Source organism: Mobula birostris, chromosome 8 (genome assembly GCF_030028105.1).
Source record: "Mobula birostris isolate sMobBir1 chromosome 8, sMobBir1.hap1, whole genome shotgun sequence".
In the NCBI taxonomy this organism is placed as follows: domain Eukaryota; kingdom Metazoa; phylum Chordata; class Chondrichthyes; order Myliobatiformes; family Myliobatidae; genus Mobula; species Mobula birostris.
The window spans coordinates 170,367,296-170,384,062 of NC_092377.1; the positions used below are offsets into that span (position 1 = coordinate 170,367,296).

The following is a 16,767-nucleotide window of genomic DNA, read 5'->3' on the forward strand; positions in this document are numbered from 1 at the left end:
GGACATGGGTTAAGGGTGAGGGGGGAAAAGTTTAAAGGGACCATTAGGGGGGGCTTCTTCACACAGAGAGTGGTGGGAGTATGGAATCAGCTGCCAGACGAGGTGGTAAATGCAGGTTCTTTTTTAACATTTAAGAATAAATTGGACAGTTACATGGATGGGAGGTGTATGGAGGGATATGGTCCGTGTGCAGATCAGTGGGACTAGGCAGAAAATGGTTCGGCACAGCCGAGAAGGGCCAAAGGGCCTGTTTCTGTGCTGTAGTTTCAATGGTTCTATGGTTCTGGCTAAAGAAATTTCTCTGCGTCTCTGTTTTAAATGGATGCCACTCTACGCTGAGGCAGTGCCCTTCTGTCCTAGACTCCTGCACCATGGGAAATATCATTTTCACATCTACCATGTCTAGGCCTTTCAACATTTAAAAGGTTTCAATGGGATGTTGGAGGAAAGGTTACATTGATTTTAGAAGATAAAAGGATGGTCCAACATCGTGAGTTGAAGGGAATGTTCTGTACTGTTCTATGTTCTGTTTATATCAATAGCCCACCATTGATTTAGTACTCACTGAACTGTAAGGGTGAGAAGGTTTTAGGATTGATGTACAAAAGTGATGACTTGGTGCACTAGGTAATCAGCTTTTCAATGTGAAATATGTAAAGCTGTTGGTCATTAATTTATGGTTCTCTTGATTGTATCTGTGACATGCCCAGAATTGTCAGAGAATTTGATATGCAGTCTATTAGAACACCTGTGCTAATTTAACAAATTGACACCTTGACTTTGAGGGTCACCCTCGCGTAGTAAAATTCCATGCATCAGCCTGACCAATCTGTATGCAATAGATTTTAAGTTAGCATTTTCCAGCATTTTATTTCCTGAGGTTTTATGCTTCAAGGCAGATTGAATAATTTAGAGTTGCCATAGCCATCAAGATATTTAGTACCTGAAGTCAGTGTTAGTTTGTAATAATCAGAGCTTTAAATTACACTTGTTGCTTTGCACATGTGCCATTTGTTCATGGTGTTGCCATACAAAATAGAATTAGCAGTATAATCAGTATGGCTTCCCAGTTAGTTCAGGACTTAACAAGCACAAATGCACAAGCAATGCAGAAAATTGTCGCCCAGTGCAATAATTTAATGGGGATATCTATGGAGCCACTTCATCTGATACAACCTTAAAGTAACCTGTAGGGATGCTTCATAAAATAAATGATACCTTTATTTGTGCCAGAGCTTCTGAGATTGTGTCAAAATGACTTTTTAACTTTAGTCTTCATCTTTCAGTAAATATTGATTCATTACTTCATGTCAGGAAGTTCAGCTGCAGCAGATGGGGCCTCTGTGTGGAGACAGCAGCTCCATCTAGCAAGCTTAGCTTTCCAGCTTAAGGTTATGAATCACTATTATGCCTAGGCAATAAGCTGCAGGCTGTTACTGATCAGCAGAATTAACCAGTGTCAGTAAAATCTCTTGCATGTGCCAGCATGTGCTTTCTGGTGGAATGTGGCAGAATACATAGAAACTGTAGTTTCCATTTTAAACACTGTAAGGATAACTATCTTTCATCTTCCCCTGTCAGCCCCCACCAGCAAAGGATCTGAGTCTTCTACTACCAGAACCTTCAACTTTTGACCTTTATCACATTGCCCAGCAACAGAGAATGTGAAAATCTCCTCTGAGTTGAACAATGAATGCCAGCACTGGTGGGTTCTACAACATCACCCCCTCAGCCTCCTTCATTCCAGAAGGAAAAATGTGCAGTCTGACCAGTTTCTCCTTAAAATTCTAGCCCTTTGGTATTACAGGTCCACGATCCCTTATCCGAAATCCTTGGGTCCAGTTGCATTTCGAAATTCAGAGTTTTTCGGATTTCAAACCCCCCACCCCCCCCATACCAGAAAACATGTATGCTCAAGTCCTTTATTTAACCTGTCTTAGTATGGTGGACTTTAGGACCCAGCGGCGCACCAAACCTACACACATCCTCCTGTATACTTTAAACCATCTCTAGATTACTTATAATACCTAATACAATGTAAATAATTGTTATACTGTATTGTTTAGGGAATAATGGCAAGAAGAAATTTTATTTCCCACAAAAGCATTCAACAAAATATAAAAATATACAGCTTCAAACGAACTGAATCAAACACATAGTAAATGACTTATTGGAATAAATGTAGAATGTCACTGTCACAAAACTTCAGTAACTTGTCTTTCTGTTTATTTAAATCATATACAGTGGTAGTTCCAACACTATTTTCTTCAGTAAGATGCAGCACAGACACACCATGATCAAGCTTCTGCAATAACTCCACTTTTTGAGTTATTGATAGAGAAGATTCCTTCTCTTTTTCTCATTGTTACCCATAGGGGTATCTGCAGCTCTTTTTGACATTTTCACAGTGAAATTAAACGCGAAGTCAACAGTGAACACAAAATATCAGCGAACAGCAAATGCACATGTAACCAGTACAAGTGCTGAGCCACAACTGACATCTGGCGGCCTCTTGCTAGTGCTGCCACGTCACACCTGAGTGACGTCAGCTGTTGGTGAAAAAAACTTTGGTTTTTGGAGCTTTTTGGATTTCAGAATTTCGGATAAAGGAATGTGCACCTGTAGTAGCATCCTTATTAAGCTTTCTGCAACCTTTCTAACTTAATATTTCTATAGCTCGGCGACTAAAACTACAAATAATTCTCCACGTATGGTCTCATTAACAATGTATACAGTTTTAAAGTGATCTCGACTCTTGTGCTCAATGTGCTGACAAATTGAAGGAAAGCACCTTCTACACCACCCTCCTACTTGCATCACCTCTTCCAGAGAGCTATGTACTTGTACCCTGAGGTTCATCTGTTCTACAATACTTCCAGGGTTCTTCCGTTCAAGTTAGTACATATATCCTGCGAAATTGCAGCACTTCCAGGTTAAAGTCCACATGCCATTCCCTGGCCCACTTTCCTATTTGATCTCAGTCATGTAGATACCTTCGTCACTGTCCACTGTATTAGCAATATTGGTTTCATCTACAAATTACTAATTTAGCCCACTTTCCCATTTGATCTCAATACTGTTGTAACCTTAATTCATTGTCCACTGTATCACCAATGTTGCTGCCATCCACACCTTACCAACCATGCTGTGTACATTCTCATTCAAAACATTAATATAGACGCTGAACGTGACTAGAGCCAGCATGGATTCCAGCAGCACAGTGCACCACTGGTCACAGACCTCCAAACTGAAAAACAACTCACCACTATCACCCTCTGAATCTTACTACAAAGCCAATTTTAATTACAGTTGGCTAGCTCCAACTGGATCCATTCTGATCCAACCTTCCGAAGCAGCCTACCGTTTGGGTCCTTTTCTAAGCCTTGCTAAAGTCTATTTTGATAACATTTAACATCCTGTTCACATCTTCAAATAAAAACAAAACTATCAAATTTGTGAGACATGATTTCCAATGCACAAAGCCATGGTGACTATCCTTTGCTTTCCAATGGAGGTAGATTCTGTTTCTCAAATCCCATCTAGTAATTTTTGCATGTATACTGTGGAGAGCATTCTGACTGGTTGGATCACCTTCTGCTATGGAGGGGCCACTGCACGGGATCAGAAAGTGTTGCATAAAGTTGTAAACTCAGCCAGCTCCATCATGGGCTCTAACGTCCTCAGCATCGAGGACATCTTCAAAAGTTGATGTTTCTGAAAGGTGCCATCCATCATTAAGGCCCTCCATCCCCAAATCACCCAGGACATGCACTCTTCTCTTTGTTGTATTTAGTGCAGTGCTGTATTTTTTTGGCAATTTACTTAATTGTCAGCAGACATCATTATTATCTGTTGAGCATCTTGTACTGCCTATGCCTTCTTAACCATTGACTCTTCCGGTGTTGCAAGTGTTCCTTTTCCCTCATTGTCCTCTAGCACACCTGCAATCCTGGATTGCTTTCCATCACCTCTGCATCTTTTGAACTGAGCCCTGTAAGGGCTTTCAAAGGTTCATTACATTCCTCTGTCATTCTACCTTCTTGCTGTACATCTTCCTCCTACCTTTCCTTGATGTGCCTCTTGTTGCTTAGTGTAGTGCAGCGGTCCCCAACCACCGGGCCGCAGAGCATGCTCTACCGGGCCGCGAGGAAACGATATGATTTGGCGATAGGAGTCAGCTGCACCTTTCCTCATTCCCTGTCATGCCCACTGTTGAGCCATTACGTGCGCGTCGTCCATGTCAGCGCGGGAAGGAGATCAACTCCTCAAGCTTGCAAATGATGGCGGGCTGAAAAGTATGTTTGACGTAACATCTCTGCCGGCATTCTGGATCAAAGTCAAGGCTCAATATCCTGAGATAGCCACGGAAGCACCGAAAACGTTGCTTCCATTTCCAACATATCTGTGCGATGAATGTAACAAAAACTAAATTGCGGAATAGACTGAACATAAGGAACCCCGTTCGAGTATTGCTGTCTCCCGTCACCCCTCGATAGGACCGTCTTGTTGCAGGAAAACAAGCCCAGGACTCCCACTGATTCAGCAATATTGGTGTGTTGCAATGATTTTGTATGTTCATATGGCGAAAATATGCGCTGTGTGTTTAATATCCAAACGTTACTTAAAATGTTATGATGCTATTGACTTCTAAAAGGGTTTATTCGTTAGATAAACCCTTCTAGAAATGAAATTGAGTGTATTAGCCACTTCTCACCTATATTCCGGTCGTGATTAACACCCCCCCCCCCCCGAACAGAATTGCCAAAAACGATTTGTAGAAAAATAATTGGCGCGTGCACGCATGTGCAAGTCACACATGCGTACTGGTGCCCGCGCAAGTCTTCATGGTCATTGTAGTCTTTCTCTGGGTAAACAATGTATTTGACTGCTACTCTTGTCTGTTGGCAACCATAACCACCCCACCCCCCACCCATCCCCGGTCGGCCGGTCCGCAAGAATATTGTCAATATGAAACCGGTCCACACTGCAAACAAGGTTGGGGACCCCTGGTGTAGTGTAACTAGTGACTAGAGATCCTTTGGAACAGCTGTGATTGCTGCTCTTCTGTTCCTTATTTTATTATCTGAGTTTGCAGGTTAGCCAGGTTTCGTAGAGATGAGCAGCCTCTCAGTAGTTTCAGCATTTTCCCCTCCTGGTACTGGAGTGTCCTGTAGTTTTTGCAAACTACTAAGTTGATGCCAAGTTTGAAACTAAACAATATTAACCAAAATAGTCTTAGATAAAATAATTCAAAGCTTGCCTTGCCAGTAATGGTGGAAGCTTCATTATCTGGGCTTCTGTATTGTCCTAGAAAATATTCACTTCCAATACACAGACCACATATCCATTTTGCTAATCCCTACATACAAACCACTGGTTAAACAAGTCAAACCAGTTCACTGGAAGATCAGGACCAGGCTACAGTGTGCCACCTCAGCACTGCAAGACTATTTTGAAGGCTTGGACTGGAGCATACTCAGGGAGGCGACTACCTACGATCATCAAGTCAATGTTGATGAATATGCGGGATCAGTGATTGACTACATAGGAAATTGCATTGAGCATGTTACTGTGTTTTGCCCTTGCTAGGGCAAATCAGAAACCATGGCTGACTGCAGAGGTTTGTGCAGTGCTTAGGGATCAGGATGCTGCCTTCAGATGGGGAGACAGGACAATAATAAGGTCAGCAAGAGCTGCATTATCTCATGCCATCGCGAAGGGAAAGTGAGAGTACTCACAGAAAATTCAGACATCTTTGTGACAGCAGGGACACGTGACGATGTGGCGAGTTATATAAACCATTACCGATTACAAGTCCACCTGGAATGACAGCGATACCTCCCATCTTGACAGGCTGAATGCCTTCTATGCACGATTTGATGCAACAAATAATTTAACATGGAGGAAAGTTCCCTTTTCCCCTGAGGAACAGACACCTCTTTCGGCAGCTGAGGTGAGGAGGATTCTAGCCACTGTAAACCCATACAAAGCTGTGGGGCTGAATAACAAATCTGGTCAGGGGCTGAGGCATTGTGTGGCCCAGCGAACATAGGTCTTAATGCGCATTTTAAGTATCTCTTTGAAACAGTCCACTGTCCCTGCAGACATTAAGGCAGCTTCCATCATCCCAGTGCCCAAGAGAGGGACAGAAACAATTAATACCCAGTGGCACTGGTTTCAACAGTCAGTGTTTTGAGCAGCTGGTAATGGATCATAAAATCCCACCTTCCAGCTATATTGGACCCTTTCCAGTTCACTGACAGCTCAAACACTCATGATGATATAGCCTCAGCCCTCCATGCCATCTTGTCCAACTAGAAAACGATGACTCGTATGCCAGGATGTAGTTCATCAACTTCAGTTTGACATTTAGCACAATCATCCCTCAGAAGCTGGTGAGTAACTGTCCCCTTTGGGACTCAACACCCCACTCTGTAACCTGATCTTTGACTTCTTGAGGGAAAGACCACAGTCTATCCAAGTTGACAGATCTAAGCCGGACCCAAAACACCACCTCATTAATCAAGAAGACACAGCAGCGTCTACACTTTCTTAGAAGATTGAGGCATGTAAGGTTCCCTGTCCCCATTCTTAATGACTTTCTACAGGAGTACTATTGAGAGTGTCCTGATTGGCTGGATCGTTGTGTGGTACGGAAGCTGCAAGACAGTTATATAAAGAGTAAAAGGGAGCTGAGAGTTGATATTGGACCACTGGAAAATGATGCTGATGAGGGGGACAGAGAAATTGCAGATGAACTTAACGAGTACTTTGCATCTGCCTTCACTGTGGAAGACACTAGCAGTGTCCCAGAGGTGTATGAGCGTCAGGAAGCAGGAGTGAGTGCCATTGCTATTACAAAGGAAAAAGTGCTGGGGCTGGGCAAACTCAAAAGTCTTAAGGTGGGTTAGTTACCTAGGCCAGATAGACTACATCCCAGAGTCCTGTGAGAGGTTGCTGAAGAGATAACTGGTGCATTGGTCATGATCTTTCAAGAATCACTTATTCTGGCAGTCCCATAGGATTGGAAGATTGCAAATGTCACTCCACTCTAAGAAGGAATGAAGGCTAAAGAAAGGAAATTATAGGCCTAACCTCAGTTGTTGGGAAAGTGTTGGGGTCCAATATTAGGGCTGAGGTTTTGAAGTACTTGGAGACTAATGATAAAATAAGTCAAAGTCAGCATGATTTCTGTCAAGGGAAATCTTAGACAAATCTGTTGAGGTTCTTCGAGGAAGTAACAAGCAGGGTGGACAAAGAAGAGGCAGCAGATGTAATTTACTTGGATTTTCAAAAGGCATTTGATAAGGTGCCACACATGAGGCTGCTTAACAAGATAAAGTCCTATGGCATTAAAGGAAAGGTATTGGCATTGATAGAGAAATGGCTGACACACAGGAAGCAGCAAATGGGAATAAAAGGGGCATTTTCTGGTTGGCTCTCAGTGACTAGTGGTGTTCCTCAAGTCTGTATTGGGACTGCTACTTTTCACCTTGTTTGTCAGTGATTTGGATAATCGAATTGATGGCTTTGTGGCAAAGTTTGCTTATGATATTAAGATGGGTGGAGGAGTAGGTAGTGCTGAGGAAGCAATGCATTTTGCAGCAGGACTTAGATTGGAAGAATGGGCAAAAAAGTGGCAGATAGAATAGAGTATTGGGAAATGTATGATAATGCATTTTAGTAAAAGGAACAATAGTGCAGACTATTATCTAAATGCGGTCTCGGTTCAAACATAGTGCAGAGGGACTTAGGAGTCCTTGTGTCAGACTCTCAGAAGTTTAACTTACAGATTGAGCCTGTGGTTAAGAAGGCAAATGCAATGTTGGTGTTTATTTTAAGGGGAATAAAATATTCATTGGACTCTGGCATAGTGCCAGAGGACTGCAAAATTGGAAATGTCACACCACTTTTTAAGAAAGGAGGAAGGGAGCAGAAAGAAAATTGTAGACCAGTTAGCGTGACCTCAGTGGTTGGAAAGATGTTAGAGTCAATTGTTAAGGGTGAGGTGATGGAGTACTTGATGACACAGGACTAGACAGCACAAAGTCAACATGGTTTCCTTAAGGGAAAATCCTGCCTGACAAACCTGTTGGAATTCTTTGAGGAGTTTACAAGTAGGATAGATAAAAGGGATGAGGTGGATATTGGATATCTGGACTTTCAGAGGCCTTTGAAAAGGTGTTACACATGAAGCTGCTTTCCAAGTTAAGAGCCCATGATATTACAAGAAATATACTGGAATGGTTAGAGCATTTGCTGATCGGAAGAAGGCAGCGAGTGGGAATAAAAGAATCCTTGTCTGGGTGGCTGCCAGTGACTAGTGCATATGAAGACTGGTGGAGGGGCAGGTAGTGTTGAGGAAACAGGCAGGGTGCAGAAGGATTTAGACAGATTAGGAGAATGGGCAAGAAAGCGGCACATGAAATATACTGTTGGAATATGCATGGTCATGCACTTTGGTAGTAGAAATGAATGTGCAGGACTATTTTCTAAATAAGAAGAAAATCTAAAAATCTGAGATGCAAAAGGACTTGGGAGTCCTTGTGCAGAACACCCTAAAGGTTAACTTGCAGGCAGAGTTGGTGGTGAGGAAGGCAAATGCAATGTTAACATTCATTTCAAGAGGTCAAGAATACAAGAGCAGATTGTGTTTATAAAACACTTGTCAGGCTGAACTTGGAGTATTGTCAACAGTTTTGGGCCCCATATCTCAGAGAAAATGTGTTGTCATTGGTGTGAGTCCAGAAGAGGTTAATGAGAATGATTCCAGGAATGAAGGGGTTAACATATGAGGAGCGTTTGGCACCTTTGGGCCTGTACTCACTGGAATTTAGAAGAATGTGGGAGGATCTCATTTGAAACCTACTGAATGTTGAAAGGACCAGATAGGGTGGATGTGGAGAGGATGTTTCCTGTGGTGGGGGGTATCAAGAGCTAGAGGGCACAGCTTCAAAATTGAGGGGTGACCTTTTAGAAAAGAGCTAAGGAGGAATTTTTTTAGCCAGAGAGTAGTGAATTTGTGGAATGCTCTGCCACAGACTGTGGTGGAGGCCAAGTCTGTTGGTATATTTAAGGCGAAAGTTGAAAGTTTCCTGAACGGTCAGGGCATCAAAAGGTATGGCGGGAAGGCAGATGTATGGGGTTGAGTGAGATCTGGGATCAGCCATGATGGAATGGTGGAGGAGACTCAGTGAGCTGAATAGCCTAATTCTTCTCCTATTTCGTATGGTCTTATGGTCTTCAGACCCTACAGAGGCGAGTAAAAACCGCTAAGAAGATCCTCCCCCCTCATTTGTGACAAAGGGTCCGAAGCATTGTTGAGGATCTTGACCACCCATCCCACAATCTCTTTGACCCACTACCATTAAGAAGGTGGTACAGGAGTATAGGACTGCCAGACTGGGTAACAGCTAGTTCCTTCAGGCTGTGACAGTAAAGAATATCCTGCCATCACCGAGGTCTCGTCACTAGAACAGCTATTATTTACCTTTTACTAGTGCTGCACACTGCATGCATTTTTGAATTATGTTTTATTTACTTATTTCTGGTAATATGTGCTGTGTGTAATATGTTTTGTAGGTGCATCGTGGTCCAGAGAAACTTCTTTTCATTTGGCTGTATGTACAGTCAGATGACAATAAATTTGAACTAATTAGAAATTGTTCTGACTAAAAACAAAATAATGATTACAGAAACATATTGACTAATCAACTGTCAAAGGGTTTTATCATCCCACTCACTGCAATCTTTATTAGCTCTTCAGCTCATTAAACTTGCTTCATATCACATCAGAGGGTAAAGTTCATCTTTTAAGATAGCTGACTGCAATTGTAATACTGGTGTAAACTAAATGAATCATTCTTGCTGCATCATCAAGTTTACTAAAATTTAAACTAGAATACAAGAACATTTGTACACCAGTAAACTGGGACAATTGAGATTTGTAATGATTGCTTCTGTGCAGGGTACAGATTGTTGCTGAGAAATGCATGCAGATCCTCGCTAATTTAAGAAGAAAGAAGCAACAGCAGCTAGTTCACCTCCCTGGAGACTGTTTCAGTATTCATCGAGATCATTTGTAATCTGTAACAAATCTGCATCTGCAATTTATTTCCTTTTTCAATCTTTTTATTGGTTTCATAATGATAAACATAACATCGTATTGATACAAAGTTATTGGGATTACATTGTTATAGTTAAAATATTTAAATATAAACCCAGTTGGCACATGGGTATTAAACCTCCCAATCGTACAAGATACAAATATAATATACAAAAAAAGATAACATGAAAAAGGAAAAAAAAAATACCCCAAAAGAAAAACTAATCTAAACAATGCTAACCAACGAAACTGAAGAAAGAAAAAGACATGGGCTGTTGTGTAATGTCAAAAAAAAGAACCATTAGTGTCGTCGACTCTGCTCCCCTCAACATATACTAAAAAGAAATGGAATTGGTTTGGAAAAGGTCAAATTACATCATATGGAAATGTTGAATAAATGGCCCTCCAAGTCTTTTCGAATTTAATAGAGGGGTCATAAATAACACTTCTAATGTTTTCTAATTTTAAACACAACATAGTTTGAGAGAACCAATGAAATGTGGTGGGAGGATTGATATCTTTCCAATTCAGCAAAATGGATCTTCTAGCCATTAATGTAAGAAATGTAATCGTCCGACGAGCTGAAGAGGTTAAGTGATTTAGTTCTATCATTGGTAACCCAAAAATTGCGGTAATAGGGTTAGGTTGTAAATCAGTACTCAGAACAGTTGAAATAATATCAAAAATATCTTTCCAGTATTTTTTCAAAAAAGGACATGACCAAAACATATGAGTTAAAGAAGCTATCTCAGAGTGGGAATTTATTTCCAAATCCCTTTTTTATCCTAAACATTAAACTTTTTAAGATTATGGAACATGAAATGCTAGAGGAACTCAGCAGGCCAGGCAGCATCTATGGAAAAGAGTATGGTCAACGTTTCGGATCAAGACCTTCCAACAGGACTGGAGATTCTCCAGCTTTGTGTGTGTGGCTTGGATTTCCAGCCTCTGCAGATTTTCTCTTGGTGTTTAAGATTATACTGTTTTTCTAGAATTGCCCTTTCAGAGGAAATAGATCTTCTGTGTGTATGCTGCTGAAAAATGAAATTAGCAGGAATATCTGTTTATTGCTTTCAAAGGTCCTGCACATTACTTTACATAACTAATAAAAAATTATAATCACCCATGGAATAATAGATTCCAAGTGTCATTCATAATTTCTGGTTTGTAATTTCATAACCTTCATGATACCATGACCACTTTATAATTTTAAATATTTCAGTCTACTCATCCCTCAGCTTAAACTTCTGTAAATGTAATGTGAGTATGTCCCCTTCTAACAACTTATACCTTTTAATCTCAGTATCAGAGTTTGGATGGCAGGGTGGAGATGCATCTCCACGAAAGGTGTGTAAGGCACTCCTTTCCTCCATTAGCCTGCGTGTCAACCCTGGGCAAGGTGTAGCACCTACTTAGCCCGCCCCCAGCCCCCACCCCCAAAAATCAGGGTCACGTGAAGCCATGGGAGCAGGTGGTGGATGGTAGTATGTGTAGCTGGTGCATATCACAAGTCCTGGTTAGATGACCACTGACACCAGGCAGATAATTTCTGCAGAGTACTAATAATGGTTGGGGTCACCATCTTGTAAGGACACTGTCCAAAAGATGGCAATGGCAAACCACTTCCATAGAAAAATTTGCCAAGAACAATCATGGTCATGGAAAAACCAGCTGCCCACATCATACAACACAGCACATAACGAATGAACGATCATAGAGTTGTATAGCAAAGAAACAGCCCTTAGGCCTGTCAGATCTATATCGACCTCTATGCCTATCTATAGAAGGCCAATAATACTTGAAAGTTTGTAAAATAACTGTCCAATAGTAAGAGTTGCCCTAGAATCCTTTGTTTGCTTTATCTTGCCTTGGTAAGTTCAGTGACCTTGGTTCCCAGGTTTGAACAGAAAGGCTGTACAAAGGAGAGTTCTGCTTTCAGGGGTCTGGCTCGGCCTGCTGACTGCACTATGTCTGCACAGTCTCTGTCAGCTTAACATCTTGACTTCCTGTCTTTGTGAGCTTTCACACAGGGAAAGGCTGTACAAAGACTCTGCATCCTGTTTAGTTAGCACACACTTTTAACTCTTGCTTTCCTGTAATTTCCGTACACTTATGCTTCCAATTTCAGGGAACTATGTACTTGTAGACAATTGCCTGTCTTTCCTACAGCACTCCCTTGGGCCCTGCCACTCACTTCTTTGTCCTGCCCTGGTCTAACTTTGCATCACTGTGTACTATTTTGTGTTGTCTTTTTCCAATGTTTAATGAGGTAAGGTGTCCAGGTGTTGATACAGTGCTCTAGATCGAATCAGACCTGTTGATGTTAACGAGGTCATGTCCAGATAACTATTCATAATTATCTGTAGCCTTTCAAACATGCCAATACAAGATTCAAGATTGTTTAATATCTTTTCCTGTACACAATGTCACCTTATACACATTTAATCTTCATGGCTTTCAAGAACTTCAGCCCACTAGTTTGTTCAAACTAATTTAGAAGATTTGCTTCATTATAGTGCTTGTTTTGGCTTTTCAGTTTAATAAATCGACAGCCCTGCATAGTTTATCAGGCCCAGAAGAGGGTGCAGCATACTTTCAATTGTGAGGGAGTAACTGTCTCTCACTATTCTCTCCTTACTCTTCTACTTGTGCTGCTATTTACTTAGCACATCTTGTAATAACAGGAGCTTGTTGCTGGGGTAACTAATTGCTCCTGGTACCAGATAAATCACCTTGCAAAAGTCAGACACAAGCACAAGCTGAAGGGTCTGAGCCCCGAAATGTCAACTGCTTATTCCTTTCCATAGATACCATCCTGACCTGCTGAGTTCCTCCAGCTTTTTGTGTGTGTAGCAAAAATCAAAGTTGAGATAATTGTCATATGTACGAGTTTAAGTTCTTCACTGTGTCTACAATGATAGATTTGAAGAAATTTGCAGAAGCAGAAGGTTGACATCCTGTCCATCGTGCCTGTTCTATTTGCAAAAGCTAATCAAACCATTCTCAGTTCCTGGCACAGTCCATAACCTTGCACAATACACTACGTCATTTGCACATCCAGATGAATTGTGATTAGTATTTTTGTCTCTAGTCGTCAGTAGGCTCTAGAGTGGAAAAATTGATTCCCTAGCACCCCTCCAATCCTTCTGCCCATTACCTTAAATGAGTGCTCCATGCTTATTGAGCTGACAGCTAAGGGAAAAAGAATCCAGGATCTGGGAAGGTACTTATCAATCTGTGACGGTCTGCCTATCTTCTGATAAAATTGTTACTGTGTTATTCTCTCCTCCAGCACTACAAGTGACATTTGGCTCATTGTACAGAGACGATGTGTTAATCCAACCCAGTCGAGTGGTAACAATTCTGGCAGCAGCCTGTATGCTACAGCTGGTAAGAATCAAATTAGGAGAATCATTTGGAATTGAAGCAATTTGTGACACCACAATTATCATTTTGCTCCCCCACCTTTCAAATTAATTTAGAAAAAGTTCTCGACAATTCTAAGTATTCAGGTTGCCTCAATTAGAACATATTTGCATTATTGCTATGGCTTATACAATGAACCCTTGCATATATTCTCAGTCACAAAGTATAATGAATTCTACTCGTATATGGAAGCATTAATAGTAATGTTCCATTTAACCATAATAACTGTATTGAACCTTGTATTCAATTTTATGAATGATGTGTTTGCAGTTCAGTTTGCTATGGAAGATCTGCTTATTGAACTAAAATGTAGATTGTAAACACATAATCAGCTTACATGGCAGCTTTGAAACATGCAGAGTTAACATTTTTGATCCCTGATCCCTGACTTTTGTGAAATTTTTTAGTATTATGAAATGGCCTCAGTTGCAGAATTGGATCTGTCTCTGAGCATCATGCTTTAACAATGATGAGAAGGCTTTGGAGAGTCTATGTTATTTCCTAGAATAGACAGGAATGAGGGACTACATGTTCTATGTATGAACCAGAGAAATTATACTAATTCTCATTCAAGCAAGATGACCAAGAAGTAACCTGGTATAGGTGTATAAAATTGTGAATGATTTATCTAATGTAAAGAAAGAGGGAAATTATTCTGAAAGGCAGTAACAAAAAGGCACAGGTTCGCGATGATGGCAAATGAAATGGAGCCGAGGCTAAAGCAGGGTCTCCTTGTTTTTCTCCTTTTGCAAAGTTACACCAGTGAAATGGCAGGCAGAGCAGCAGTATTCCCCTTTTGTAGGATATGAGAAGTCAGGGAGAACTCATGTGTCTGATGACTACATTGGCAAGATGTGCAACTGGCTACAGTTCTTTGCGGGCCACATTAGGGAACTGGAAATGGATGAATCAGGATCATTCAGGAGGCTGAAGAGTTGATAAACAAGAGCAATAGTGGCCGTGCGTCTGGCACTGAGTCTGGCCCTGTGGCTCAGAAGAGTAGGGAATGGAAGAGAGTGGTGGCAGTAATAGAGGACTCTATAGTTAGGGGGACAGATAGGTGATTCTGTGGGCGCGAAAAAGAAACACGGATGGTAGTTTGCCTCCCAGGTGCCAGGGTTCATGATGTTTCTGAACACGTCCACAATATCCTGAAAAGGGAGCGTGGTATATATTGGTACCAACGACATGGGTTAGAAAAAGGGAGAAGGTCCTGAAAACAGGGAGTTAGGAAGGAAGCTGAGAAGCAGGACCTTAAGGGTAGTAATCTCAGGATTGCTGCCTGTGCCACGTGACAGTGAGTATAGGAACAAAATGAGGTGGTGAGTAAATGCGTAGCTGAAGGATTGGAACAGTGGGCAGGGATTCAGGTTTCTGGATCATTGGGACCTCATCTGGGACAGGTGTGACCTGTACAAAAAGGACGGGTTGAATTTAAATCCGAGGGGGACCAATATTCTGGCAGGGAGGTTTGCTGATGCGATTAGGGAGGGTTTAAACTAGATATGTAGGGGGGTGGTAACCAAAGTGAAGCGGCAGGGGTTGGGGCAGTTGACGCACAAGCAGAGATGGCTTTTAGGGAGTTTCTGAGGAAGGATAGGCAGACGACAGAGCAAAGATGCACTCAGCCGGATTGTTTAAGATGTGTCTATTTTAATACAAGGAGTATCATAAACAAGGCAGATGAACTTAGAGCGTGGGTCAATGCATGGAACTATGACATTGTGGCCATTACAGAGACTTGGATGTCTCAGGGGCAGGATGGCTGCTGAATGTGCCAGGCTTTAGATGTTTCAAAAAGAACAGGGAGGGAGGCAAAAGAGGTGGGGCTGTGACATTGCTAATCAGGTATAGTGTCATGGCTGCAGAAAAGGAGGAAGTCATGGAGGGATTATCTACTGAGTCAATGTGGGTGGAAGTCAAAAACAGAAAGGGGGCAATTACTCTACTGGGTATTTTTTTTACAGACCCCCCCAATAATAACAAGGACATCGAGGAGCAGATAAGGAGACAGATTCTGAAACAGTACAATAATAATAGGGTTGTTGTGATGGGAGATTTTAACTTTTCTAATATTGACTGGCATCTCCTTAGAGCAAGGGGATTAGATGGGGTGGAATTTGTTAGGTATGTTCAGGAAGGTTTCCTGATGCGATATATAGATAAGCCAACTAGAGGAGAGGCTGTACTTGATCTGTTATTGGGAGATGAACCTGGTCAGATGTCAGTTCTCTTGGTGGGAGAGCATTTTGGAGGTAGTTATCACAACTCTGTCTCCTTTACCATAGTGCTGGAGAGGGATAGGAACAGGCAATTTGGGAAAACTTTTAATTGGGGTAGGGGAAATATGATGCTATTAGGCAGGAATTTGGAAACAGATGTTCTCAGGGAAATGCACAACAGAAACGTTCAGGGAACATTTGCATGGTGTTCTGCATAGGTATATTCCATTGAGGCAGGGAAAGGATGGCAGGGTAAAAGAACCATGGTGTACAAAGAAACACACACAAAAATTGCTGTTGAACGCAGCAGGCCAGGCAGCTTCTATAGGAACAGGTACAGTTGACGTTTGGGGCCGAGACCATTTGTCAGGACTAACTGAAAGAGGAGATAGTAAGAGATTTGAAAGTGGGAGGGGGAGGGGGAGATCCAAGAAGACAGGAGGGGGAGGGATGGAGCTAAGAACTGGAAAGTTGATTGGCAAAGGGATACGAGGCTGGAGAAGGGAGAGGATCATGGGACGGGAGGCCTAGGGAGAAAGAAAGGTGGGGGGGAGCCCAGAGGATGGGCAAGGAGTTATAGTGAGAGGGACAGAGGGAGAAAAAAGAAAGAGAAAAAAAAAAGGAAAAGACAAAACCCGGACTCCAGCAACATCAATGCGGGTTCCAATGACCATGGATACCTTCACAGTGATTGCGCAACCTCCAACTGCGACTCCAGCCTTGAACTCCAGGCCGGGTCTTCACATGCTGCTATTGTGACTCCCGTCTCCCCTTCCCCCACCACCACTCTGCAATCCCGTCTTCCTCATCACCCATCATCTACTCCTGGGCCCTCGGAGGCTCCTTCTTCCTCTCACCCCCAACCCTCCCCACTCCACTGACACCACCAGCCTCCCTCCCCCACCCCCTTCTTATCCCAGCTCTCATCCGTGCCGGGTCTTTACCATTCCCTCCAACCTTCAACTGTCTGAGGCAGAACGCTCTGTCCTCAGTAAGGGCCTTACCTTTGTCCCC

The 16,767-nt window shown here is 42.2% G+C and overlaps 1 protein-coding gene across 4 annotated transcripts in view; it reads left to right on the forward strand.

The window, feature by feature from the left end:
• The window catches only part of gmcl1 (germ cell-less, spermatogenesis associated), a 197,581-nt gene that overhangs the window by 35,892 nt on the left and 144,922 nt on the right, over positions 1-16,767 (forward strand). For all 4 annotated transcript variants that reach the window (XM_072266824.1, XM_072266826.1, XM_072266828.1 and 1 more), the window contains exon 4: positions 13,398-13,495. In XM_072266824.1, coding sequence (XP_072122925.1) covers positions 13,398-13,495 — 98 coding nt within the window. The remainder of the gene's footprint in view (positions 1-13,397; positions 13,496-16,767) is intronic.